This window comes from Canis lupus, chromosome 14, assembly GCF_011100685.1.
Source record: "Canis lupus familiaris isolate Mischka breed German Shepherd chromosome 14, alternate assembly UU_Cfam_GSD_1.0, whole genome shotgun sequence".
NCBI lineage: Eukaryota > Metazoa > Chordata > Mammalia > Carnivora > Canidae > Canis > Canis lupus.
This window is the reverse complement of record NC_049235.1, coordinates 33,104,859-33,132,819: the sequence shown is the minus strand read 5'-3', so window position 1 is coordinate 33,132,819 and position 27,961 is coordinate 33,104,859. Positions and strand designations below refer to the sequence as shown.

At 35.4% G+C, this 27,961-nt stretch overlaps 1 protein-coding gene across 20 annotated transcripts in view; it reads right to left on the bottom strand.

Annotated features, from left to right (window-relative positions):
- The window catches only part of HDAC9 (histone deacetylase 9), a 911,202-nt gene that overhangs the window by 225,205 nt on the left and 658,036 nt on the right, over nt 1-27,961 (bottom strand). For all 20 annotated transcript variants that reach the window (XM_038557033.1, XM_038557034.1, XM_038557035.1 and 17 more), the window contains 2 exons: nt 27,375-27,495; nt 23,261-23,310 (listed from right to left, as the gene is read on the bottom strand). In XM_038557033.1, the coding sequence (XP_038412961.1) occupies nt 23,261-23,310; nt 27,375-27,495 (171 nt within the window). The remainder of the gene's footprint in view (nt 1-23,260; nt 23,311-27,374; nt 27,496-27,961) is intronic.

The window sequence follows — 27,961 nt, the reverse complement described above, 5'->3', positions numbered from 1 at the left end:
GCAAGACTTTCTGACAGTAGAAAAAAACTCTAGGTAAGAGAGATGGTTGACTCCACCAATTATTGGTGGTTCTTGGCATGGAATGGGATACTGAGTGGCTGGAAAAGAAGGAAAAATAGCAAGAAGGATTAGATTTAGTTGGATATCTATAAATGGGATTAAGGAGCTAAGATGGCAATACAATGATGGTGGAAGTAGAGACCAGAAGAACTTAGAACTGTAAGACAGGTGCTCTAGCATTTGAAAGCTGAAGGTAGAGAGATTAGGAGCATGGCACAGAGTTGGCTCTGGATATGTAAAATAATTTTAAACAATGTAAATTGTTTAGAGTAGGCCATGAAAGGGGAAAGAAATGGTAGTGGAGGAGAAAGCAATCCTGCTTACCACACTAGCTAATTACTTGCTAAAGCTGTTAAGAAATGCAAAGCAAATTCTTAAAACCAAAACTACTATAATCTGAAAAAAATCAAAGTACTTGTATCTTTTTTCTTTCCATACAACACATTCACTTCTCCTTAGTCTTTCTACCAGTTTATTCTTCAGCCTGATACGTGTGTGTGGGTGCACACCCATGTACACGTGCACACGTACATTAGGAGGCAATGGTACACAAACTGAAAAGGAGATTAGGATTCATATAAAAGACAATGACATTCAAAATAGGATTTTGCATCAGTACACATAAAAATCCATACTTTTGTGGTGAAAGAGAATTTTTTCCAAATTCCTTTGTATATCAAGAACTAAGCTGGTGGTCTCAGATTATTACATTAGTGACAGCATCAAGACAATGCTACCATTGCCTCTCTAATACTCAGAGAAGAGACTTTTTCTACCCATCAGAAAGCCAGGCCTAGACCTTATAGATTTAGTCTTTAGAAAGGATATATAAGAGGAAGAAAAAGCCAAAAGTCATCCCTTCAGATCCTGAGAGATTGGAGAAAGACAAACCTACGGTTCATCAGAGACACCCCACCAGGGAACCCTACCAGGTTTCATCTTGAAGTGAAATCAGGAGAAAATCAGCTCCTTCAAATGCTAGGCAATCAGGAACAAGAAGATGGACCAGGGAAATTGCCATGGAAGCCTGAATATCCAGAGGATAGTATGAGTGTCCAAGGACCTCATCAGGTCTCCATCCCTCCCTCATATACCCAAAAGACATCTTGAAGAGGAAGCTGAGAGATTGAACAGTTACCTATAAAAGACTGCATCCAATAGTAAGTTGATCTTGAAGTTGACTTTAAAGAGATGGATATATTAGTAATTATGGAGAAGATCAGTATAATTAGGAAAAAAAGAAAAAGCATATTTATCACACATATGAATGAGGATGGCTAATTCTAATTCTGTATCCAATTTTTAAGATCAGGAATTTATTCTGCTAGATGATAGGGAAAAAGGTATAAGCTGGATACTGAGCAGAAGTCCCAAGGGATATGCTATATACATGGCTGGTGGTATATAACTATATTTTAGAATTAATGTGGCAATATACAACTTACTACCTCCCTCAGAATTCATCTGGAATTTTTACCAAGCTTTTGCTTACAGAGCATTCTAAAAAATAGTATGCTTTTAACTTCCAAAAATTTCTGTATAAATGTACAAAACATGAAGGCAGCTTTAGTAGTCTTTTGAGTAACTGTCCAAAGAGGCTTTGTTTTACTGCCAGAATTAAAATTTATCAATTTGAAAATAGTCCCCCAAAAGTTCAAATCACTTATAAACATGTAGAAGGGTCTGGACCTAATGTGTCCAAAACTGTGGTTCAGAAATGTTAGATGAGGCTGTTCCAGAAAGTCTTTCTTTGTTAGGAACCAAGCAAATGTGGTGAGATAGGATGGAAATATACCCTAGGTTAGAGAATTATACAAGCTTGGCCCATAAAAAAGATTTAGTCATCAGAAGAGAAAGCACAATTCTGAAAACAGTACAGAGCTTGGTACTAAGATCCTTCCAGCCTGTATTTCCAGAGCCTCACATCTAGTTAGTAGGGCAGTAAGTGTAAAGAGATGGAGAAGGCTATAAGTAACCTCTGAAATAGGCAATACATTTTATATTCTGTTTAAAAAATGTGATTGAAGTAAAATACTTTGGTATCAATTGTAAAAATTATGTTAAAAGACAAAGAACGGCACATTCTTCGTTTCATTATGGACCTCAGAGAATCCATGGCAACTGGCAATGTGAAAACCCCAGAATAATCATCAGAGGCCAGTGAGACTCATCAATCTGAGAAAGAAAGAGGAAAGAAAGAAAGAGGAAAGGAAAGGAAAGGAAAGGAAAGGAAAGGAAAGGAAAGGAAAGGAAAGGAAAGGAAAGGAAGAAAAAAGAAAGAAAGAAAGAAAGAAAGAAAGGAAAGAAAAAGAAGAAGAAAGAAGAAAAAACTAAAGAAAATAGACGAAAAAAGAAGAACGAGGCGGGGGATGAGGGTGTTAGAGAGAGAAAGAAAGAGGGGGGAGAGCAGGAGGAAGGAAAGAAAAAAAGAACAAGAGATAGGGGAAAAAAGTCCAGTAATTCATAAGCACATAGCAATTATTAATACTAGTCTTCTAAAACAGTTAGGAACATGCTCTCTATATGGAGGCATGGAGGTAGAAGAGAGAGTAAGGGCTAAAAGTATTAGTTACATGTCTACTTATGAAAACTTAGCCACTAGTTAATACTATTCACATCTGAAAGAAGAACATGGTGCATCTGTATCTATAAAAGATAAAAAGGAGGGCTGCTAAATCAAACCTGATCTATGAAACATGAATGGTGAAAACATAATTCATTCACTTGGAGTCATAGCAGAATGTAATTCAGAAAGTGTACAGAGAATGTGATAGACACCTAATAAGGACATTTCAGGTTTTTTCAGTTTTATTATATATTACCTTACTCTATAATACTCTGGTCTTTATTTTTTATAAATAACAATGACAACAATAATCATTGTTATCATGTCATAATTAATATACTTATTAAAATCCAAACACTATGCAAAGCTCACTGCCCAGATAAACTCAGACAATTCCTCCAACCATTGACACTGATCCTCTTACTAAGCATTTCTGTATATGAAATTCAGAGAGGTTATTTAGCTAGTAATTTAGTGCAGCTGGAATGAGAACTCAGAAAAAAAGAGTATAAACTCTTAAGCCATATTGATTTTTTATGCTAGTAAAGTCGAAATTGAAATAAACTATATAAAAAACAAAATGATTTTTAAAAATCTAGTTTATTTATAAAATCAAGGATTTTCTTAGTGAAATATACCAGATAAGACCTAATATCAACATTTTATTTTTAAAGGTATTAAAATTCTACCATGTAAAATTGATAAAATATTCAAAAAATTCAAATACCACAAGTTGTATCTGGAGTAGTTGGGCATTTTCTAATTTGTTTGCTGTTATATTAAAGCAGTAGTTATCAATGGGAGTGGTTTTCCCTACCACCTTTTCCACCTCCCAGGGGCCATTTGGGAATTTCTGGACATTTTTGGTTGTCAAGCCTGAAGGAGCAGGTAAGCTTCTAGCCTCTTGGTAGAAGCCAGGAATGCCCTAAACATCTTAAAGTGCAATAGGACAGTACAGAGAAGTTATCTTGCCAAAACGTCAATAATGCCAAAGTTGAGAAATCCTGCCCTAGAAACATTGAGATTCATATAAATAACAGTGCTACCTTCTTCACATGGGCTGCTAGAAGTCTCAAAGTCAAATTTGTGGTCCTTGTCTAGTAAAAATATTAGCTACGACAACACTTTATATGCTAATCCCATCCCTAGCTCACTGTATTTTCACTTTTGCATGATGACAACCTGCCTTGAATATACACCACACATAAACACTTCATGTTTATTTTGAAAGTTTTGAAATCCTTTAAGGAATATGGCAAGACTAAAAGGAAAATATAGAGATGCAAGATGCAAAAAGAGCAAAGAGACCCCAGAGGATGCAGGCAGAGAAGAGGAGAGAGAAGAAATAGGAAGGAAATCACTTTATACTTTCATTGTTAATTTTAAGTTGTGTTTTCTCTCTTGCATTTTCTTTGGAATACAACCAAGAATGATTTTTATCAACATTGTTCTTTTCCTGAATTTATCCAAATAATTCTGTATCCTGAATAAAATCAACATTAATATAAATTTATATTAAAGGGTTGTTCTGTCCTTTTCAGTTTCTTCAGTTTCACAAATAGTAGTGACAGAGCCAGGAAAAATCTTTCACAGTTCTACCCATTCTTTTGCTTCAATCTCAACTTATTTTAGCCTAATACATGAAAGAAAGGGATGATAATTTCTTTTAATGATTTCAAAAAAGAGATAATTATATAATATCAGTGGCAAAATAAAAGATCAAGGACATCATGTGATTATTGGCATTTATACAAAAAAGAAAAGAAAGAAAGAAAGAGACAAGTTCTAACTATTAAAATCAAGTCCTTGAGAAATGCTTGTTTATAAGAATGTTGGGTTTGTCCCTGCACATGTGGCTGGGAGTAAATGGACAGTCTGCTGCATTTGAGTGGCTATGATTCATTTCGTTTAGTGGAGATATCTAAGTGCCATTTGTGAGTATACCCACACTTCCAAATGTTCAATTCTTTTGAAAATATTCTGAGCATCTGAGAGCTGGGTTACTTCAAACACCATTGCTTTCACAGTTTCTTTACTCCACTGTGAATTAGAAGCATGAATAAAAATGACCAAAATCCATGGTCAGGATTTTGCAAGAAATCAAGATGCTTCCTTAGTGCTACTCCTGCCCCTTATTCAGAAGCCTCTGTGTATGTGAAAATCCTTAGAGTAATCACTTATGTCTTTCATAGTTTTTTCCTTTTTTAAAAAATTACTTACTCTGAGAATGACTCCATTAAAATGGATAACACACAGTGCACAAAATAATCAGAGTTCTAAGTAGGCTAACTGTCCAATAGTTCTGTCACTGAATAATATATATTGTTCTTGCAATTTATGGTTTTAAAAACAGCAATAATAATAGCAATCTCCTTCCTAAACAGATCTGCAGCAGGAATACTTTAAATATTAACTAAAGTATAAAGAATTTCTTTGGTGTTAAGGGGTACGTAGTGACCCTTTTACATAGACAAATAGATCCATGAACAGGAAAAGGTACAAAAAATTAGCTTAAAGAGACTCACATACAGAAGTGGTACAACTAGGTCTAAAGCAGTAGCCACATGTTCAAAAGACTCCAGAGGTCACACTGTTAATATAGATGTAATATAATGTAATGTAATGCAAGGTGAATGAAAGGTAGGGCCCTTGGTATGATTTTTCAATCTTAAATATTGAGAAGAATTCACTTTTTATTTTATTTTTTAATAAATTTATTTTTATTGGTGTTCAATTTGTCAACATATAGAATAACACCAAGTGCTCATCCCATCCAGTGCCCACCTGAGTGCCTGTCACCCAGTCACCCTCACCCCCCGCCTACCTCCCCTTTCACCAAGAATTCACTTTTAAAAAAAAATCCCCAGCCAGGCTAAAAGAAACTTATCTATGTGCTAAATATGGCTCCTGGGCTATCAGTGCATAACTTTTGCTGTCTAGGGTAACTTATTTCTTTTTTTTTTAAGATTTTATTTATTTATTCATGACAGACACAGAGAGAGAGGCAGACACAGAGGCAGAGGAAGAAGCTGGCTCCCCACGGGGAGCACAATGCTGGACTCGATCCCAGGACCCCAGGATCACTTAGTCAAAGGCAGACATTCAACCACTGAGCCATCCAGGTGTCCCTAGAGTAACTTACTTCTACACAAAGTTTGAAAATTCTAAAGGAGGAAATGGGGGAAAAAAGTATATCAGAGAAACTAGCTGGGTTGATTTCTTGGGCAAAATGATAAAAGTCTAAGGATTTCTTAGTGTGAAACACTTGGAGAGTATAACAACCCTAATTCCTGGGGGGGGGGGGGGGGGGGTGGGATATGTTTATAAAGGAGTCTAGCTTTGCCTAAGGATAAGACTAAAGCAAGGATGCTCAGGTTAACATTTCAAGTAAATGTTATAAATATTCACAGCACTACAAAAAGTTTCATTGCACTATTAAAATTTGCTACTTGAGAAAATTCATAGTGGTGAAAATTATAATTAATTCAGCAATGTTTTAAAATTGATTTGAAACTTATCAATTGCAGTAATGCCTACATGCATTTAAAAATGTAGCCTCATATTTCTGACACATCTATCCTAATTAAAAAATGCTGAATAAATAATTAGTTAACTGTTGGGGAAAGGTTCCAAGCTAAGGTCATAAGGCAGGCAAGTAACTGAATTGTCTAATGCAGGTGTAACTGGATTCTTGGAAGGGGGAAAGAAAAAATAAAGCAGAATGACTGACAACTTCTCAAAATAGTGAAACCACAGATCCAAAAGATTCAGACCATAAGTAGAAAAAAAAATGCCATCAATTCAATTATAATAGCAGACAAAACCACACCTAGGTGCATCACATTCAAACTGCTAAAAAATAAAAAAGTAAAAATAAAATATTGAAGGCAGCCAGAGAAAAGATACATTGCGTACAATACTGAACTATGACAGGAATTTTGACTGATTTCTTAGCAGAAACTACTTAAGCCAGAACATAAAGGAGTGATGTCTTCAAAGTTTTTAAAGGAAAAAAATGTCAATCAGAATTCGATACTAACAAAAATATCTTCAAAAAATACTTTTAAAGGGCAAAATAAAGATTGTTCAGAAAAATAACTGCTGAGGTATTATTCTTCCATCAGACTTGAGTCACAAAAAATGGCAAAGACGGACTCCTGGGAGGCTCAGCGGTTGAGTGGCTGCCTTCAGCTCAGCACGTGGTCCCGGAGTCCTGGGATCCAGTTCCTCTAGAGCCTGCTTCTCCCTCTGCCTATGTCTCTGCCTCTTCCCTGTGTCTCTCATGAACAAATAAATAAAATATTTTAAAAACATGGTAAAGAGGGATCCCTGGGTGGCGCAGCGGTTTGGCGCCTGCCTTTGGCCCAGGGCGCGATCCTGGAGACCCAGGATCGAATCCCACATCGGGCTCCCGGTGCATGGAGCCTGCTTCTCCCTCTACCTGTGTCTCTGCCTCCCTCTCTCTCTCTGTAACTATCATAAATAAATAAAAATTTAAAAAAAAAAAAAACATGGTAAAGAAAATCATAGAGGAAATGAAGAGTGCTAAAAATGATAATAATGAAGACATGCATATAAAAGAGAACTTTTTCCTTATTTCTATTTCCTTAAAACACTGATTAAAGCAAAAATATTAAAAAATATACTGAGGGGTTTATGGCACATGTAAAAATTGATGTATCACAACAAAATACATAGAATGGAAGGAGAGGACCACAAATAAACTGCTTAGGATTTTCATATTACATATGAAGTAGTGTAATAGTACCTGAAGGCTGACTTTGAAATATATTATTAAGTATAAATGCTAGAGAAACTACTAAAAATATAGATATAAAACTAATAAGTTAATAGTGGAAATAAAAGATATAATTTTTAAAAATATTCAATCCAAAGGAAAGCAGAAAAAGAAAACAAACAAGCAAATAACAGATGTAAATATAAAACAACTAACAAGATGGCAAATTTAAATTCAATCAGTAAAAAACACTGGTCTACAATATTGCTACTCAAAGTGTGGTTCATGGCACTGTGAGGGTCTCAGTCTACAGTAAGATAAACAAAAGGAAGCATTTAGCAACTTCTATAGCAATTTTTTAGAATAATTTTATATCTGTTCAATCCAATAAGAATGAGTTTTTATTGTGTATGTTTTTTGTATCTCATTTTTAGTAATTCTTTTTTATTGCATTTTATGGAAAGCATTGCTCTATGACAAGAAATAAAAAGTAATCAGGGATCCCTGGGTGGCGCAGCGGTTTGGCGCCTGCCTTTGGCCCAGGGCGTGATCCTGGAGACCCAGGATCGAATCCCACATCAGGCTCCCGGTGCATGGAGCCTGTTCTCCCTCTGCCTGTGTCTCTGCCTCTCTCTCTCTCTCTCTCTCTCTCTCTCTCTGTGACTATCATAAATAAATAAAAATTTAAAAAAAAAGTAATCAAACAAAATCTTGTCCTTTACCACATAATAATTTGAGGAGCATTGATTTCATAGAGAAAGGACTTTCCTTCCAAATTGTACACAGATAGAACTCTATTTGGGTAAAAGAGACAGAAAAAAAAGGGAAGCTGGAGGTAAAATTAGAAGTGTTTGTTAGGTGGGGTTCCTAAATGGCTCAGTCGGTTGAGCCACTGACATTTGATTTCAGCTTAGGTCATGATCTCAGAATCATTGGATCAAGTCCCACATCAGGCTCACAGTCAGCAGGGAGTCTACCAGAGATTTTCTCTCTCCCTCTCCCTCTGCTCCTCCCTCAACTTGCACATGTGTGTACATGCCCATGCTCTCTCTCTAAAACAAATAGATAAATCTTTTTTTTTTTTAAGAATAATGACCTCTTTTTTTTTTTCTTTTTTTTTAGATTTTACTTATTTGAGAGAGAGAGCACGCACACAGGAGGTGAGGGAGAAAGAGACAGGGAGGACAAGGAAGAGAAAGAATCTCAAGCAGACACCCTGTTCAGTGCAAACCTGACACAGGGCTAGATCTTTCCACTCTTGACATCATGGCCTGAGCGGAAACCAAGAGTTGGATGTTAACCAAATGAGTCACCCAGGAGCCCCGTGTTAGTTTTATTAATAAATTACCCTGAACAAGGTATGTTGTACACCAAGAGGAAATGACTACTAATAATCTGCCTAATAATTCCAGTAATAGTTTATACCTGGAGGCCTTTATAAACCCCAGAATTTGGAGAAATTGTCAGGTTTTCTGATAAGCTTTTTTAACAGACTTTTCAATGAGCCAATGTTTGGACTTCTCCACCTTTTTCCAAAACTCTTTTGGTGGTAGCTTTGGCAATGATTTTATCAATGTTTAGTGTAATACCACCTTATCTATCTGGCTGACATTAGAATTTGAGTGAGAGACCTTGAAAACTACCATTTCCACTTACAAATTTTTCAAACCTGGGCAAGTTTATTAACCATGCTCTAAATAAAAATAGATATGACACAGCTTTCCTCAGAGGATTATTATTAGTATTAGTCAATGCATTCAAAGTGCTTAACCAAGTGCAATACGACAGTGAGAGCAGTAAGCTCTCAGTAAAAGTTTACTAAGGAAAAAAATATTCCAGAGTTTTGGTTCCAAAATTACTTTCTATTCAGCCACACATCAAAAACAAAAATCATCTGTGATAATGCTGGAAGCCAAAAACTACTTCTAATCAGAAAGCTACTTTTTCTTCTAGCTGCATATGGATCTAGTTCAACTGGAGTTTCCTGAATGAATGTCGGCCTTTTCCAAGCACATCCAGCATAGCTCAATCATTGGCACCCGAAACAAAGCTAATGCTCTGAAAAGCCGCACATGATAGAAATTAAGCTACCTGTACTGAAAGTGGATGTGAAAGTATTTAAAAGGGAAGGAGAATGACTTAGAAGAAAAGGAATTTTTAGGCACAGTCTCCTCTGTAAAATCTAAATGCAGCTTGTTGATTCTTCTCGGAAATATTCCCAGAGTTAAATATAATACTAGTTTGCCCATTAACAGAACAGGTTTCATATGCACTGTGCATGGTTAATGTGGTACATGATTCTTCCACGGATGCCTTGGATATTTCACCCTGAAAGTTGGGAACTGAAACTCCTCAGCCAACATTAAGCAGTTTAGTAAGCAGCTGCTGCTATGCTATGCTGCTGCTTGGGCCACGGGGCATTTCTGAATAATTGAGTTTAAGCTTAAATAATGATCAGATGCCCATAGAAACCTCCTGTGAGATACCAGACTCAACAAAGAAACAGGTTTTCATCACAGTACTGATTCTGTACCACTTTAGGCACGCTGTATAAAAATTAAAACTATGAAAGAAATTAAGTACTTTTTAACTTTTGCATTACATCAGGTAAAGTATATCATTTAAATGAATCATCCATTGTGGATCAGCTATTTCTGCAGACAGTATCTTGATTTGGTAACTTAGAAATTACCTAATATTTTTAAGTCACTGGAATCATATCAGCTTGATTTAATTTCTGAGAAACTTTAGTTTTAATTTTTCTACAGAGCTTATTCTGTTTTAAGCTCTATATAGTATGTATAATGGCATCTGCAAGCCAAATTTCTTTTTTGTTTTAGGAAATAGGATAATTACCTTTTACCAATTGAGAGGTATTTGAGAAGGTTTTCAATCCTCAAGCCTCTACTTTTAGGGTTAGAGCTGAAGATTCCAGTACTTATTTCCTTTCCAGGAAGAGTGAAAGTAGAGGTAGGAGTAGGAAAGATTCAGAGAGAGAGAGAAGCCTAGCATGTCAGTAGATGCAGTGAAAGAGATAATAAAGTCAAATTTATTACCCAAAGGAAGCACAAAGTAAATATCTCTGGTCAGTATCTAATGAAAGATGTAGCAGACAGATTGAAGCACCAAAAAAGTGCCAGCACTGTGTTAAACATTTCAGAAACATTACCTAATTTATTCCTCATGATAGTCTAATAAAGGCACTATTAGTCACTTTTATAAAAGAGGAAGTCTCTTTAGAGAGGTTAAGTAACTTGAATGGTTACTCTGTTGATAAAGACACAGAACTGGAATTCCAATCAAAGTCAACCCTAGATATAGATATTGTTCTGGATGGAATTGTGCCTCCCCCCAATTCAAATGATAAAGATCTAACCCCAATGTGACCATATTTTTAGATAGTGACTTTAAAGAGGTAGTGTGACTGGTGTCCTTGTAAGTAGAGGAAGAGACACCAGTGATGTTTACACACAGAGAAAAAGCAAGGTGAGGACACGAACAAGTTGCCATCTGCAAACCAAGGAGAGAGGCCTCAGGTGAAACCAATCCTGCCTGCAACTTTAATTTCCAGTCTCTAGAACTATGGGAAAATATATATATTTTTAAAACATGCAGTTGACCAAATCTTCATTACCATCAGGAATAGGATAAAGGAGCATATTTTTCTACCCTAGGCATTAGCATCTCAGAAAGGGGGAGTGATTATTTAAAAAGTTAATCAGGTTTTATAAGTAGATGTTTTTGTTTTGTATGTGTTTATTTCTTTTCTCTCTGGATTTCTTTGCAGAATAGGCTAATTATATGATGTTCCAAATGCACGATGACTGTGAAGCTTGGAAAGCCATCAATTTTGACTTCATGGAGTAATTGAGGTATTGTTTAGGATTACCTTATATTTATATAGCTGCTAGTAAGCAATACTTTGTTATTTAAAAATGTTAGCCAGTGGTATCTTTTTATGGCAAGCTGATCAAATACAGATATGAACTTAAAAAAGACTTTCTGTATTGTGTGTTCTATAGATCTTTCCTTAATGATATATAATGAGAGCTATTGTTAAGTGCTGTGAGTGCAGGACTCTGGGTGTCTATATCTTCAGGGTCTGACACATAATAGATCTTTAATAAATATGAATCAGTCAATGAACGAAAAAAATTAATTCTATGTAATATATTTCTTGACAGGGTTTGACTGTGGCTAAAAAATCTAAAATGTGAAAATCCCTTACCTATTCAAGTCCTGCATTACATCAATAATTTCATGAAGAATACTTCTTTTTCAGTTAGCACCACACCTAGATTTATAGCTTTCATTTGCTAGAATTATGTGTCTCCTTTCTCTGGCTTGACAACCAGCAACATCTGGGGTGCCCCAGACCTCTGTTTTCATGGTTCACCCCTGCTTCTCATAGAAACTCCCATGTCTTATTAACTATTTGCCCAAAGGAGACAAGCTATCCCTCCAAATATTTTTTTAAGAGTTATTTATTCATTTTAGAGAGAGAGAGAATTAATTAAATGATTTGTCCATCTGTAGTCACACAGGATCTTGTCACTCAAAGTGTGGTCCATGGATCAGCAATATTGACATCACATGTGTGTTCAAAGGAATATAGACTCTCAGACCCCATCCAGTTCTATTGAATCAGAATCTATATTTTAAGAGTTAGAGAAATACTTTTGAAGCAGTGACAATGCGGAGAATTGAATTCAAATGTTCTAATTACTAAATCAAGTTTTTCTGCCCATGTGCCTCATCACAAGGGCTTCTAAAAACAATCTTTGCTCTCCCCTTACTAGTCCCCCTGAAGTGACATGATTCTAATGGGAAAACATTAGTTGTATGTCAGATGCGACCTGAAGGTATTAGAGCTTTGAAGATGTTTTTAAATCACACACTTAAGGTAGCAGTTTATTTATTTTCTGCAAAGCAAGACCTAATTAAGGCCACCCATCAGATTGGAGTAGTATCCATTCTCTACACACAGTTGCCACTGATCATCACATTTGATCCTCACAATAATGCGATGAGAGAGAGGCCTGATTGTTAAAGACAAAAAGGGGCACCTGGATGGCTCAGTCGGTTAAGTGTTCAACTCTTGATTTCAGCTCAGGTCATGATCTCAGGGTTGTAAAACTGAGCCCCATGCTGGGCTCTGCACTCACTGTGAAGCCTGCTCAAGATTCTCTCTCCCTCCCTCTCCTTCTACCCCTCCCTGGACTCATGCACACATGCACATGCTCTAAAAAACAAACAAACAAAAACAAAAAACAAAAAAAACAAACAAATTGAGGCTCAGATAAGCCAAGTAATTGTTAAAAGAGTTTGCATTGCTGATTTTTCTGACTGTAGGTCTTGGCAGAAGTACATAACCCCTAAAATCATAAAAGCAGTCAGGGACAGTTCTGGTGTTATTTAGGTAGCAATACTTCAAAAACTCTTGAAAGCCCTCTATAACTCTAAATGACTGTCACTTTTTCCTTCCATAGGCTAATATTGAGCATCATATTTCTGGGCTGAGGACCTATGGTATTCTTTACTGTATTCTTTGGTTAGCTCTGCAGGGTGTTCTCTTTTCTCCCATGTGATACAACATGCCAGTTCTTTAAATGTATATATTCATTTCATGTTAGATGTTCTGAAATCCTGAGACTTTTGAAATGGAGCTGGGATGGATTTATGATGACAATGGGTGGGTGAACCCACATGCTTTCTCTCTTTTGTTCAACACTGGGAGGAACACATGAATGACAGCCCATTCTCTTGGGATCACTTGTAGGTTATAATGCCCACACCTTAGCTTCTTTAGTCATGGTGAGATGAAAAAGAAATAAAGTGGCTATAGGGAGGATCTTCAGATTCCAAGTAAAACCATGGATATGATGAATGAATACTGTGACTGATACTCCATATGGAAAGAAGGCGTGAACTATTAATGCGGCAGCTGGAAGAGACAAGGGGCATGCCATGTACATTAATGCTCTACCACAAACCCCCTTCCAGTATGATCAACTGTTTTCTGGCAGCCCTACTGACCTTGCATGTACAATTTTTAGTCCTCTTCGTCTTCAGAAAAATATCCCTTTACTATTTATGTGCCAGTGATAAGTACAGAACCATATTTGTTTTTGCAAATTGCTACATTTTAAGATTCTAAGATTCTTAAGACGTTGGCAGACTCAAGGCTTTGCAATATATGAATTCCTGTAGGTTATGTGGTCAATCAAGGAATCTAAGAGTCCTTACTGTTGTTATTTACAGTAATCTGCTCATCAGTCCTAACAAGATTGATTAGAGATATAGCCCAGTAATACACCTTAGTATTTCCCTACTACTTCATTTAATCTGATGAACATACTGTGGAAAGGATATTTTACAATGTGCAAATCCTTGTAATCACTAGACAGTGCACGATAGAGCCGTGTTCCTACCAAGACAGCTTAATAAAATTAACTCTGGCTCAGTAGGTGTGTGCAATGAGATTTTCTCTAACTTTTCCAAAAGTAGTTTTGGTCCAAAAGCAAGGATTTTTCACTGTTCTAGTTCAAATTAAAATGCTCTGTAGAGGTTCATAATTTTTTACCTCAAATTAATGATGTCTGAATGAATGGATTTAATACTTCATAGGAATTACAATAAAGAGAATGCTCTTGGCAAAAGAAACAATTGTGCATTCTTATGGATAGGAATATTTTCATTTGGGAAATGAGTGTTGATAATCCTATGAGGCTGACATTATGGTGAGTTGTATGTGCATAGTACTGTGGTTAAAAGCTTGGGAATCAGGAACTATTGATTTCACCACCTACTACTTGTGTGACTTGAACACGTTACTCCCTTTTCTCAGCCTGTTTCCTTTTCCATGGAGTCAGAAGCCTCAGTTCTACCTTTAGTGACAAGACTTCTGGGAAGGCTATGAGGATTAAAAGACATAAGGTAGGTTATCATTGGAAGCTGCATGAGGTAGGTATCATTGGAAGCTACTCTCTGATGTGAGACTGTATTAGTCCAATTCTGTGAGAATCAATAAGTATGTTTTAAAGGGTTCTCTGGCACTGCAGAGGCCAGAGCATCTCACCTATTAAATCATTCCTTCATTAAGTCAAACCTCTGAGTCAAAGTTAAGGGTTATAATTTTACTTAGTTAGATGTTTAGACTATAGCCCTATATGACAGCTGAAATTTTTTTATTCAGTCCATTTAATAACAAAGATTCTGAGCATCACAAACAGAAAGTTAATAGAAAAACATAGCCCTGGATTTCAGACTCCAAAGTTTGTGATTCTTGTGCTGTATAAGCATAATATACAATTGGTTATGAACAAAGAGAAAAGTAATCTAACTTCGTTTCATGCACTAACCTAATAGGATCAATAAATCAGTTACCCTCAATCTAGCAGATCAGATATAAATCAGCAGGGATGAGCTAAAGACAAGTGAGACCACAATATAATAGTGTCTACTAAAGAAGCAGCTAAAATGCACATGAAAAACCACGAGAAATATAATGTAAATGTTAGGGTATTTTCAATATACTTGAAAATGGGCAGGTATTAGAGTATTGCATCTAATTTGCAGCTGCACAATTTATATAGGAAGCTGTCCAAATAGTGTTCCCAGTTACTGGGAAGCCCAAAGCATATAATACTAAGATCTAAAGCTACCCAGATGTCTCCCAACCACAGATTGGATAACTGTGACCCCATCTCAAGCTCCTCCAGACCTCCAACATCATACCTTAAGAGAGATTTCAGGATATCAGGGTATGACTAAATCTACTACACCTCAATCCAGTAGTCAAAAAAGAGGCCAGGAATTTTCTGTGTTCTAAATAAAACAACCCTACCCTAAGATGGTTATATCCTCATAGGCAGAAGTGAAGGTGGAGATCCAGAACTGTGAGCAATCTTGACAAGCCTACTCTGGCATCCCCTGTTATCCTTCAAGTTAGTCACCAAAGAAACCAGGACTCCCAGGTCATCCCTTACTTATCAATGCTTAGCTCCAAAAGGTAACATTTCTCATTAACCATCAGTTCTGTCCCCAAATTCCATACCATCTTCCCTCCTTGCTTTCTTTTCTGCATAACATTCATCATTACACACACATACTTGAACTAATGCATATTTGTTTATCTGTCTTCTCCACAAGAATATATGTTCCACCAGGATAGAATTTTTTTTTCTGTTTTTCTCATTGCTGGATTTATTGTTCCTGGCTTATAATAAGCACTCAATAAATATTTATTGTGTAAACAACTGAATAAATGAGTGAATGGATTCTGCCCCAAGTTATGGTAGTTTCCAGGAGCTGTGAGTATATTAAGTCTAAAGCCAATTAGTATTGGCTGTTTGACTTCTTCATACTTGCTTTTAGTAGAACAGTGAGCTAATGAGGGATAGTGCACTCACTTACTAGTTCTCAAAATGAAGATTTGATGCCTCTGTCAAAAAAAAGCTAAGGAAGGAAGGCTGTGCTGTACAAATATTTCATTAGAAAAATTACTTTGGATCTTATTCAATGAAGAGGTCAAATATTTTTTCTTACAGTCCATATCACCATGGACTCCCAGGTGTCTCTCACTAAAGTTTTATGAATAGAAATGGAGAAAGGTTAATACAGAGTACAAGTGGTAAGCATAACAAGGGATATGAATGAGAACTGAAAAGAAAATAAAAATTTAATAGAATATGCGGCCAGAGTTGCTCCGTACTTAGCACATAGGAACCTCTCAATACTTATTTATTTAATAATTGAATGAATAATGTTGACATATCTAAAGGAGAGGCAATAGGTTAAGAAAAAAGTAATCTCTAGTAGCAAAGAATTTCACTACTTTCAGGCCTTGTCTTTTATTTCTTCGAAATGGTGACACTTCTAAATGGCATAGGATGAGTGACGCCTGGGTGGCTCAGTGGTTGAGCATCTGCCTTTAGCTCAGGGTGTGATCCTGGGGTCTTGGGGTAGAGTCTCACATCAGGCTCCCCATAGGGAACCTGCTTCTCCCTCTGCCTGTTTCTGCCAATCTCTTTCTCTCTCTCTCACTCTCTCTCATGAAAAAATAAATAAATTTAAAAATTTTGTTACTATGGTAACAATTAACCAAATGATTTTGGATGCATAGTATTCTCAAATACAGTAGATTTTATAGTCTTCATTAAAAAATATGATTCAGTGTATGCGTTGTTGTTAAGTCATTGCTTAGTCTTTCAAGTCCTTAATTTTACATCTTAAAGTAAGACATTGTACAGTAATAATGATGGTGCTTGCTTAGGAGTCAGGAGCTGTGGGTACCACCCAGGAATTCGATATGATTAAGTCCTAGGGAATCTGCCATGAACTGCTTGCTATGGCTCAAGCATTCAGTACACTAATTTATTTTAATCTTGGGTTTTGAAAGAAAATGTTACAATATGAGAATTTAGAAATTATGCTTTACTAAACTTTCCATCAAAATATTTAACAAAGACAAATCTAACAATATTGTAGCAATATTCTGTATTGGTTACTAGTTTGTTATAGAGATGAATATCTTGATCAGGAACTATCCAAGGTAGAAATATGACAAATGAAAATATTAATACAGTTTTTTTACAACAAAATGAAAAGGTGAGATGGGCAAGGATTTAGCTGTATTCCAAGCCGCACAAAACAGAAATTGACCAAAGATTCCTTTTTTCTAAGTAGTCTCATTTCCTTTGTCAACTCTAAATGTTCATCTAAACTCAGGCCTTATGTTTTTTTAACAGAAGTGGCAATCAGTAGATGATTGTATATTCAAATTTATTCAAGTGTGTTTTAGTTTCTCAGAGTTTTTGTTTCATAGAACTATAAATTTCTTGAATTCAAAGCTTAATGTTCATCAAATCCATTTATCTTTAGCAATGGGGAGTCTAAGTTTCAATTTCTTTAGAGAAACTGAATTATAGACCAGAGAAAAATTATAGAACAAGAAATTCCAGAAATGGATATGTTTTCTTCTTCTCTGCTATTGATATTATTTTGGTTGACAGTGTTGCTCATACAGTTTTTATAGGTGTTGTAGTCCTGAGAATGTAAAAAACACATGTGTAAAGCTTTAATGATGGCATTTTTAAAATATCCCATGTTGACAACAGAAGAATTTTAATAGCTTTGTTATATTCATGTATACTTTAAATAAGAAAATGAAAATGGAATTTCAAAATTAATCCTGTGGTGCGTAGCCATAAAGTCAAAGCAATAAAAGAATTTAATCACAAATGAGATGCTACAGCTAACTGAATTAAGGAGGAAGTTAAGGTTTTCATTTCTAATTGTCCTCTTCCCTGCAATAAACATCAGACACTTAAAGATTATATACACTTTTACATTTTGCAGTAAACATAGAGTAATGTATATATGTTTATCTCTGTGGGGAGTATTATCTACTTCCCTGCAACTATTATTGAGTATATATAATTAGCAATATTGGAAACTTCCCTTGTTACTTAGAAGGAATTTCCTAGTTTGCATAATATTTTGTACTTTATTTTCCACATCTGGGGCAACATGATCTTTTTGTAGAACCCACAACATGAACCAAAATTCTGAAACAATTTCATCAGAGCAGCTTATCAATTTTACTTTTTCCAGGTGCTTATGGGGTGTTCCTGCTAGTATTACTTGCATCCAGTTTAAAATTAATGTAAATCCAAATAGGATAGGGAGATGGGGAAAAGATCGATCCAAATCATAGCAGATCCTCACTGTGCTGGAGGGAAGAGGGCTGTGAAGCACCTCTGATAACAACAGTGGAGGAAATGAAGCACTGATTACAAGCCAGGTTTGAGCTGAGCATTAATACAAAGAAAATCAACATTATCCTGATTACTGCATGGAAAAAATAGATGCTACCCCACCTCTTTCTGCAGATGTAACACCAGGCATTGTGCTTGCTTAGGATAACTGGATGGGAATAGCACATAATACATATACTTATAATTAAAGGAAGGGAGGGTTCCTGACTTAATATAAAAACTTCAAAAACATACAAATTTTGGCATAAACATTAGGTTTTGTTGTTGTTGCTTTAGGGAAAAAAATCCCTTACTAATCAGCAATAGCTTAGTGCAATTGTTAAAAATATGGTGTGTTATTATAGCCTAAACACTTGATTCCTGGACATACCTCCCCATACCCCCCACCCACAAACTCATACAAGTATGTTCATTCCTAATTATACTTGAAAATTTATTTAGCTTATGGCTACTTGAATAGCCCCCACATCGCTCTTCTTTCTTTTTTGTTCTGGAAGCTCCCTCTTCTGTGTTCCTTTAGCACATTTGTCCACATCAGTCCATGAATAGGCTATGAGCAACTGAGAAAAGTGGCCTTATTAGTCTTTGCATTCCTGCACCTTATCTAATCACTGGCAAAAAAGTCTTATTTTTCCTGCCTGCCCTTCATTCTACATATGATGGCATATGTTATGCTTTCTAAATTATTGTATTTCAAAGAAGACAACTCTAAATAGGAGAAAATTATATTAATCAAATATTTCTGTTACACTGAATTTAACTATATATCCATAGGTTTGGTCATAAATCATTTCCTGATATTATAATACAGAAAGTCAGTGAGGTCCTTTAAAAGACTTGCCACTAGAACCCTTTTTTTTACTGTTACTGGGGAAGACCCAACGTAATGTAATAAATGGGTAAAATAATAAAAAGACAAAATGGCAGACAATAAATGTATGTACATATATAATATTTATATATATCTATGTAAATTTTATAAATCAGAGGGGAGAGCTTACATTTTAAATCCGACAGAATGAAAGAAAATTTGAGACATTTCATCCAACCCTGCCTCTAGTACAGTGAGTATAGTTAGTACATAACTGAAATGTCTGCTGAAAACCTTAGGGCAATTGAAATGAGCCTTAAATTTCCTTCCCACAACCACCTAATCTTTCTCCCCATCTCCCCCACTCCAAATCACAAAAATGACATCTCTAACCTCCACAGTGTGTCAGATTTAGGAGTAATCAGATAGAATATGGGCAGAGTAAAAGTTTGTAATAAAAAGCCAGCTTCATGTTCACAGATTGACTGAGTTGCTGCTGGAGAAGGTGCCTTGATTAAACCTCACAGAGCCTCATTTTTGGCACATCTTTGACCAGTTAGGCGGGCCTAGATTCTACCCATGCTCAGCAATTCCTCATTCCTCTTAGGGAATTGTTCTGCTTCTTCCACAGCTCCTCCTCCTCCAATTAAGGGTCTGACACTGCCCATTGACCACGTTTATTTTTCTGCCTTTTGGCACCAGGAGCTTGTCTGTTGTAGGATAAAAGTGGAATTCTCTGCTGTCTGCAGGGCTTTCCCCAGGGAACAGAGCATGAAACCCAAACTTATATATAAAATCATATCCTGTTTGCAAACATCATATTCCCTTTGCTTCTCACTAATCTGGTCCTGTAAACCCCAGCACAGCTTGAGAGCCCATTCCTCATCTAAACAAATGCCATAAGCTCCTTTATACTTTTACAACCATGTCAAAAAATAATATTGCCTGCCAATAGTGATGTGATTGGAGTTGCCTCCTCCAAGCCATAAAAGAAGTGCAGAGTCTGTTATCAATTTCTCTAAGTGTATCAGGGGAATTATGGGTCGATTCAGTTCCAAGTTATAAATGACAACTCAAAAGCCGCAGAAGTGTTTGAAGCTGGGAGCTGATGACGACATTATCATAAAAGCCTGCTCGTCCTTGCTTTTGTGGGTTTTTTTTTTGTGGCCTATCAAGTGAAGAGGGAAAAATAAAGCTGAGAAATGATTTCAAGATTTCTTCACACAGCAGCAGGTCAGATGGCCAGAAAAATGATCACTATTTTTAGTGATATACCCTTAGGAGTGAAGTGGTCCTACACTGGCTTTTATTTCCAGAATCCCTTAATTATCTATTTCATTAGATGATAACCAAGTCCTGGTATTTGGTAAAATACTCTCTGCAATTGATGCATTTTCATGTAGTGTAATCACACACTAATGAAAAGTGAGTCATGCCATAGTAACTAAGAAAATGAGAACCAAACAGAAAGGAATTAAAAACCCTTGAGATTGTTGCTCAAAATGCTATTCTGGAAAACATACTTTAAAACACCTGAAGTACCAATTGCCCGTTGAGCAATTTAACTAACTACTCTCAAATAGTCATAGGCAAAGAGTATATACTTATCATGATGAGTACTGGGTCATATTTATAATTGTTGAATTGCTATATTGTACACCTAAGACTATAATACTATATATTATCTATACTGTAATTTAAAAACTATCATATGCAATTTTAGGTAAAAATTTAATAAGAAGTAGGGATTTTCAGATTTCATAATGTCCCAGATAGTCTCCTCAAAAACCAATCTAAAAAACAAAACAAAACACAAAAACCAGTCAATCTATCAGCCTTCAGTAGGTATATATTAAAGCCCCCTAGTAGCAAGGTATATATTCTAGGACTAGAGTTTACTTTAATAATTGGGGAGCATCAAGTATTTTGGAATTTAAATCAGTGTGTCCATCTTAGATAATGTGAACTGGAAGAGTGCCTTAACAACAAGAGCAATTTTAGTGTTTTCTAAGCTCTCTGGAGTATCCCTGCTGTGAAGTTGGACCACTCTCAGTTCATATTGGATATCTTTGTATAGTTAATATGTCTAGAACTATCCCAAAGGTAAAAATTTTGACTGGTACAAATCCAGAGTATTCAGAGTTTCTCTTAGGACTTGTATCAAAACCCAAGATATGATGGGCAAGAGGTTTCTGAATGCCTTAGAACACAACTTGGTTTCTGGAGGAAAAAAAAAAAAAAGGCCAAATCAAACTAGTTCTCTAGACTAGCAACAAGGACAAGCTTGTGTGTGCACACACATGCAGGACACACATGTTCACACTCATTTGGACCTATATTAACACCACCAGAAGACCATTAAAAGACCCAGAGGCCAATCTAATAAACACAAGTACCTCTCTCCAGTCTTCTCCAGCACTAAAGTCAGATTAATCCAATCTTCTACCTCCTGCTACTGCTTGCTACTACTAGAGTAGTTCTAGCTAAAGAATAAGAAGTTACTGTGGTATGAGTTTAGAGCTGTTGAATAGAGGTACTTTGTGTTCAAGGAAAAGTGTTGCATAGGCACAACCCAAGTCAGACTTGGGAGGTGGATCCTAGGGAGTTGTCCTCATTTCAGCTCTGGGTCATGAATTAAGTGTAAAGGAGTGGAAATTTGATGATCATCTCTCTTTTCACAGTTTTGATTTCCTCCCCATCATTGTATCCTCTAAGTAGCCATTAGCTTTGTTTCATTCTTTGCTTCATTTGCATGTAATCAGTCATTCTCTTAAAAGGAGCACTTGAGATGTTAGAAAATAAGTACAAAAGCCAATGAAACCTATTTTATTTTTTTAAAGATTTTATTTATTTATTCATGAGACAAGGGGGGAGGGTGGGGGTAGAAACATAGGCACTATACCAGCCACACTGCTGTACTGTGAGGCTCTAGGGATTGTGAAGATAAAAACCATGGAAGAACCTAATGAGCTCTTTTAGAACTCCTATACATAGACATGAACATCAACCTCATACTTTTAGCCTTTTACCCTTTACTATGTGACTTCAGGAAAATATAATTTCTCTGAGCCTTCCAGTTTCTCATCTGCAAAAGGGTATTAATAATAATAACTATTTCACAGGGGCACCTGGGTGGCTCAGTGGTTGAGTGTCTGCCTTTGGCTCAATTTGTGATCCTGGAGACCAGGGATTGAGTCTCTCATCAGGCTCCCTGCATGGAGTCTGCTTCTCTTTCTGCCTGTGTCTCTGCCTCTCTCTCTCTCTCTGTGTCTCTCATGATTAAATAAAATTAAAAAAATATATACAATAAGTATTTCACAAAGCTGTTATAAACCTCAGTTATGTGTTAGCAAACTAAAATCCAAGCAGGTATTGACTGTTGTAGTTGTCATCCTTATTTCTAGAGAGGGCAAAATCATAGGTGAAGGGATAGAAAGATTATTCTTGTGAAATCTAGAATCACCAAAATGGTAGAATTAACTTAAAATATATGGGATTTCCCTGTATAGAATTCAGTTATAGCAAAATACTGCCTAAAATATGATACCCACAGTTCTTTCCCTTCAATATCCAAGAGGCCTAATTGACTTAAATTCCTCGGTCCTTGAAACCTGACCTAGAATTATGCTCTCCTAACATGACTTAGCACTTAGTTCTATAGGATGACAATTTGTTACTGGTAACAGTTAACTTTAAATAAATTGCAGGCTAAAGGATGTGTTCTAATCATCCACAAAAATGTAGACATTTTTCTTCATATGTCAGTGGATTCAAACAAATTTGTCTTTGAAATGTGGTATAAATATCCTGGGTCAAAAAAGGCTTTGTTAATTACTGAAGACAAAAATGGCCCCAGGGGTTCACAAACAAAACGTGCCACAATGCAAAGCACTTTGTGAAGTTTATGCTATTTTCATCAGGAATACAATGTACTTGCATACTCAGTGTGACTCTACTGAGTACTGAATTCTGCTGCAAAACTGTTAAACCTCTTGCGTTACCTTTTCTTCAGCTACATAAGTCTAGCAAAACTAGCTTATGGACATGTTATCTGTGCAATCACACAGAACCCTAGAGTAAGAAGAGTCCCACACTTGGATTAATTCATTGTGTCACCATCTTGAATTTCTTAATAAATTTTGAGCATGGGGATCTGCGTTTTCATTGGGAATTGAGTCCTATAAATTATGTAGCTAATCCTGAAGTCTAGGATAAGTTTTACTGAGAAACAGCCTGAACAGATAAATCAAAGGAGATATTTTTGACAATTTATGTTATTTAAAAGCAGTAAAAAAACTCACACTTACCCCAAGTCCACCACAAGGTAGTGAAGAAAAAATCTTTTGAGAGGTGTCACCTACACATTAAGAAGATATAAAAAAAAATTATCAATTGGGAATACAATCATGATTTTTAAAATTTGAGTGTTTATTAACATGTAATATGTCACATAGTATTTATCATTTGACTTAGAAGAAAATTAATCAAATTTTATACAGGTAAGAGCTCAAAGTAAATGATACTACGTGTAGATTCTATTGCCTTACATGAACAAACACATACCTATGAAATTTGAGTCTCAAAAGTTTTTTTAGCTTCCCTACAATCATTTACCATATCACGTCTTTTTTTTATATATACTTTACTTAAGATAACTCAGCTATTCTGAGTTATCACTCTAAAGTGATGTGTTAAGCCACAAGTTTTTGAAAAGCAGTTATTTTTTAAATGTTTTAAATATTAAAACATCTATTTAAATACACAGACTTATTCTTAATTTCTCCTTCAGATATAACTAAGACAAAGTTTACTATAAGCTTCTTCAAAATCTACATTTTTAAACAAACAAATCAGAAAACACTATAGAAAGGATAACCCTTTTGGGAAATCTATATAATACAAATAGAAATATATCCTCTTTAAAATATATACCAAATTCTTGCTTGCATCTGTCTCTTAGAATTGATATTTCATGGAATTTTTAATCATTTTTACCTGCATTTTAATTTTCTACATTATCTACCACATTTAATAGAGAAAACAAAAATATTCACTCCTAAACCTCCCTGCAAAGTAATTAAAGGAAAAAGCAATGGTCATTTCTATCCCAATTTATTTGTTGTATTGCTGATCAATGAAACAAATAATGATGAAAATTGAAAATAGGTTTGTGGCAAACTTCACATGTCATGTCAGTAAAATCTATCTAGATTTTGTTGTCAAAAAACATTTATTTTGTGAATAATAAATTGTTTGGGTTGAGTTAAAATGCAATGCTAATGGATGGGAAATGATAAAACAAATGGAATCGCAAATGAAAAAATAAGACATCTTGGGGTGCCTGGGTGGCTCAGTGGTTGAGAGGCTGCCTTCAGCTCAGGGCATGATCCTGGTGTCCTGGGATTGAATCCTGCATCAGGCTCCCTAAAGGGAGCCTGCTTCTCCCTCTCCCTATGTCTCTGCCTCTCTCTCTCTGTGTCTCTCATGAATAAATAAATAAAACCTTAAAAAAAAAGACATCTCATTACATATAAGGATGAGGGGAAAAAAGATGAGAAATCAACAGAAAAAATATGGAAACCTTGGAAAAATGTTGAAACTGGAATAATGACATCAGTAAAAAATACATGAGAAAATTTATGGACAGCTTTGAGAAAAGCAAAGTTTTCTTAAGTTGTTGCTCATAACAAAGATATTTCTGTATTCTTAAATATTTTGCAAGGATGTATTGGTCACATATGAAATTAAAATACATAATAATATTTTAATGTCTGAATTCTTCATTCCACAACCAGTAAAAAGGGATTAAAGGTAATATTGCAATGTAATAAAGCAAATTTAAAGTACTTTTAAAAAATTATTAAACTCTAAGAGAATAAGTAAAATAAATAATCTGCTTAAGAATTTTTAATAATGTTTATAATAATACAAAACAGCCTAATAATCAATAATTTAAATTTAGTAATGTGTAAAAAATTTTTAATTCACTGAATTGATTGGGTTTATTTTTTAATAATGCTATATTACCTTATCCATGGATTCATATCTGGCTAGCCACAAGATAATGGTAACTGGTAGTAAGAATGACAGGAATATTAATGTAAAGAAAAACCGTGCACCAGAAATGACTGGAGAACATGTATTTAAAGTGTCACCTTACAGAGTCTAGAGTATTTAAGGAGATAAATGGCACCTATTTTCAAAACTAATCATTTTATAAATTATCAATGTCTTTTAAAATACAAAGACTGATAGGCCTGGTCATAATGGACCTTTATTTAAATCCTTCCCTCTAACTCCAGGACTTAACTATCAAAAACTGTAATATCATTTTAACTCAGAAAATCATACAGTTGAATGAATTTCAATTAAATGTGTGTGCACAATGACAGGTACCAATCACTGCCCACATCTGTACTGGGAGGGACTGAGGTAAAAAAGGAAGTATGGAAGTGAAAGAAAGGGATAAAGAAAGGGAAAATATCTTGATGATTATAAATTTCTATATATTTACACATGCGAGCTTCAATCTGGTCTTTTATTTATTTTTTTTATTATTATTTTTTTTAATCTGGTCTTTTAGATATAAGTACAAAGCCACAAAAATTCAAATTTTCTTCAAAGAAGAAAAATTTTGAAATTAAAATTAAAAAATAAAATTAAAATTTGAATTAAGGAAAACCAGCTAAGTTTCTGGATTCATAAGAGAAACTGATGTAGTTCAAAGGTGTTATGAAAGTTGAATTTAGGTGCACCTGGGTAGTTCAGTCATTCAAGTGTCTGCTTTCAGCTCAGGTCATGATCCCAAGGTCCTGCGATGCAGCCTCACTTAGGTTCCCTGCTCAGTGAGGAGGCCTGCTTCTTCCTCTCCCTCTGCCCCCCTCCTCTCACCACTCATGTGCATGCTCTCTGATAAATAAATAAAATTTCCCCCAAAAGAGTTGAATTTAGTGCTTAAAATCAGTATCTAACAATGCAACATCCATGTTTATCTTTAATCACATAGCCTGTGCACAATACTAAAGTTGCTGCACTGATCCCTAAGAGGTGCCTATGGAACTCCTTAGTGTATCTAAAGCTAACTCTAAAATTATCAACTGTGCTTTTGTGGGTTTTTTTTAAAGATTACTTATTTATTTATTTGAGAGAGTGAGTGGGCACACAAGGTCGGGGAGGGGTAGAAGGAGAAGGAAAGAATCTCGAGCAGGCTTCATTCATGTTGAACAAAGAGCCCAACAGGGGGCTTAATCTCACCAGCCTCAGATCATGACCTGAGCCAAAACCAAGATTTGGATGCTTAACCCACTGAGCCACCCAGGAACTCCCATATATTTCTTTTTGAACTGTTTAGGACCAGTTAATCCATTTAGAAATAGTATTGAATTAGGTGAAAGAGTTCAATACTTTGGATCTGACACAATAGGTTTATTTGAAAGGGACAAGAAAAAGCCCTAAAATGCCCTTTGAGTTAAAATACTTAAAACATGATCCTTATGGCATGCGTTGCCATGTTGCATATTGTTATTCCATTATAAAATATTAATGAATTTAATATAATGAATTGCTTCAGCTAAAATATGGTTTTGTTACAAACTGTTTTCTTAAATCTGTTATTTCTATCACTGATATAAAGTTATGTAAAGCTCTGCAATGTAAATTTTACTTTAAAATCTGATGGCAAATGTTTGAAAAATTATATACTAATTAAAAATTATATTTATCAGTTTTCTACTTCTGCCATCTACTTTACTATTTAATTCCATAGTTAAGGCATGCATCAGACACATTATACCAAGATTTAAAATGCAGGGTGCCTGGCTGGCTCAGTTGGAAGAGCATGCAACTCTTGATCTTGGGGTTCTGAGTGTGAGCCCCACACTGGGTATAGAGATTACTCAAAAAATAATAAACTTTTTAAAAAATGTAATCTTACTGTAAAATGCAGTGTTCTAGGCATAGTAATAAGGAGTTTTAACTTAAAGTAAGTTGGTACCATGCCCTTCGTTTGTTAAGGTCATAGAAAAAAAAAAGAACTAAAAACACAAAAGAATTGGAAAGGTGAAGATAAACTTGCATAAAGAATGTGAAAACCTTTTTTTCTTTTAGTTTAAAAATGTAAGCAAACAAACTCAACAATGCATCCATCCCTGTAGGCTAAAACATAGTGAACAAAATTCTATTCAAATAAGAAAGTTAATATAAAAGTAAACATCATGGAACTTGCATTGTCATTTTTTCTAATGCTAGATTTTCTTAATCTACATTGACTTTTATTGTAAACAACTCATTCCACAGAGCAATGCTGTTGGAAAAGCTGATTTTTTATAACACTGCTTGCCAAGTATTTTGAACTGACAACAGCACTGACTAATGATAGTGCTGGAATGTGCAGTTCTCAGTAGAATGGAGACCTGTACAGACCTAGGAGTGTCCTGGGGTCCAGCTTCTGTCCATCCAGGGGGTTGGTGCCATACAACAGTGAGTGATGTTCAGAATGAACAAGCTGTATTTCCTCCAGGCTGGCTTTTCGACCTTGAATTCGCTGAAAGAAAACAGCAGAAGCCTACAGTATTCCACTGACAACATTTAAAAGAAAGTAAGACCCAAGTCACATTTTTAAGATGACTAACAATGAACCAAGTTTAATCATGCAGGAATGTGACACCAATTTGCTTAGTAAAGTACCATAAGAACATGTGGAAAATGAGTGTGTATGTAAAGTTCAGATTCTAGGGATTGCTTATGCCTAACTGGGCAACTGACATAAAACATATTTTTTTGGCATAAAAAAATAAATCTGTAACAAAAAATGTAATAGTTAACTCCTTTGTAAAAGTATCAGCTTAACAGTAAATAGGGGCTAAAAAATAAAAGACAACAGAAGAAACAGGGGCTACTGTTTAGCTGAGAATTAAATTCATTAAAATCTTATTTTACACTCACCTATAGAAATTGTTAGAACAAATTATTTATGATTTCTTAAAGAACATAAGTAAGTACCGATACAT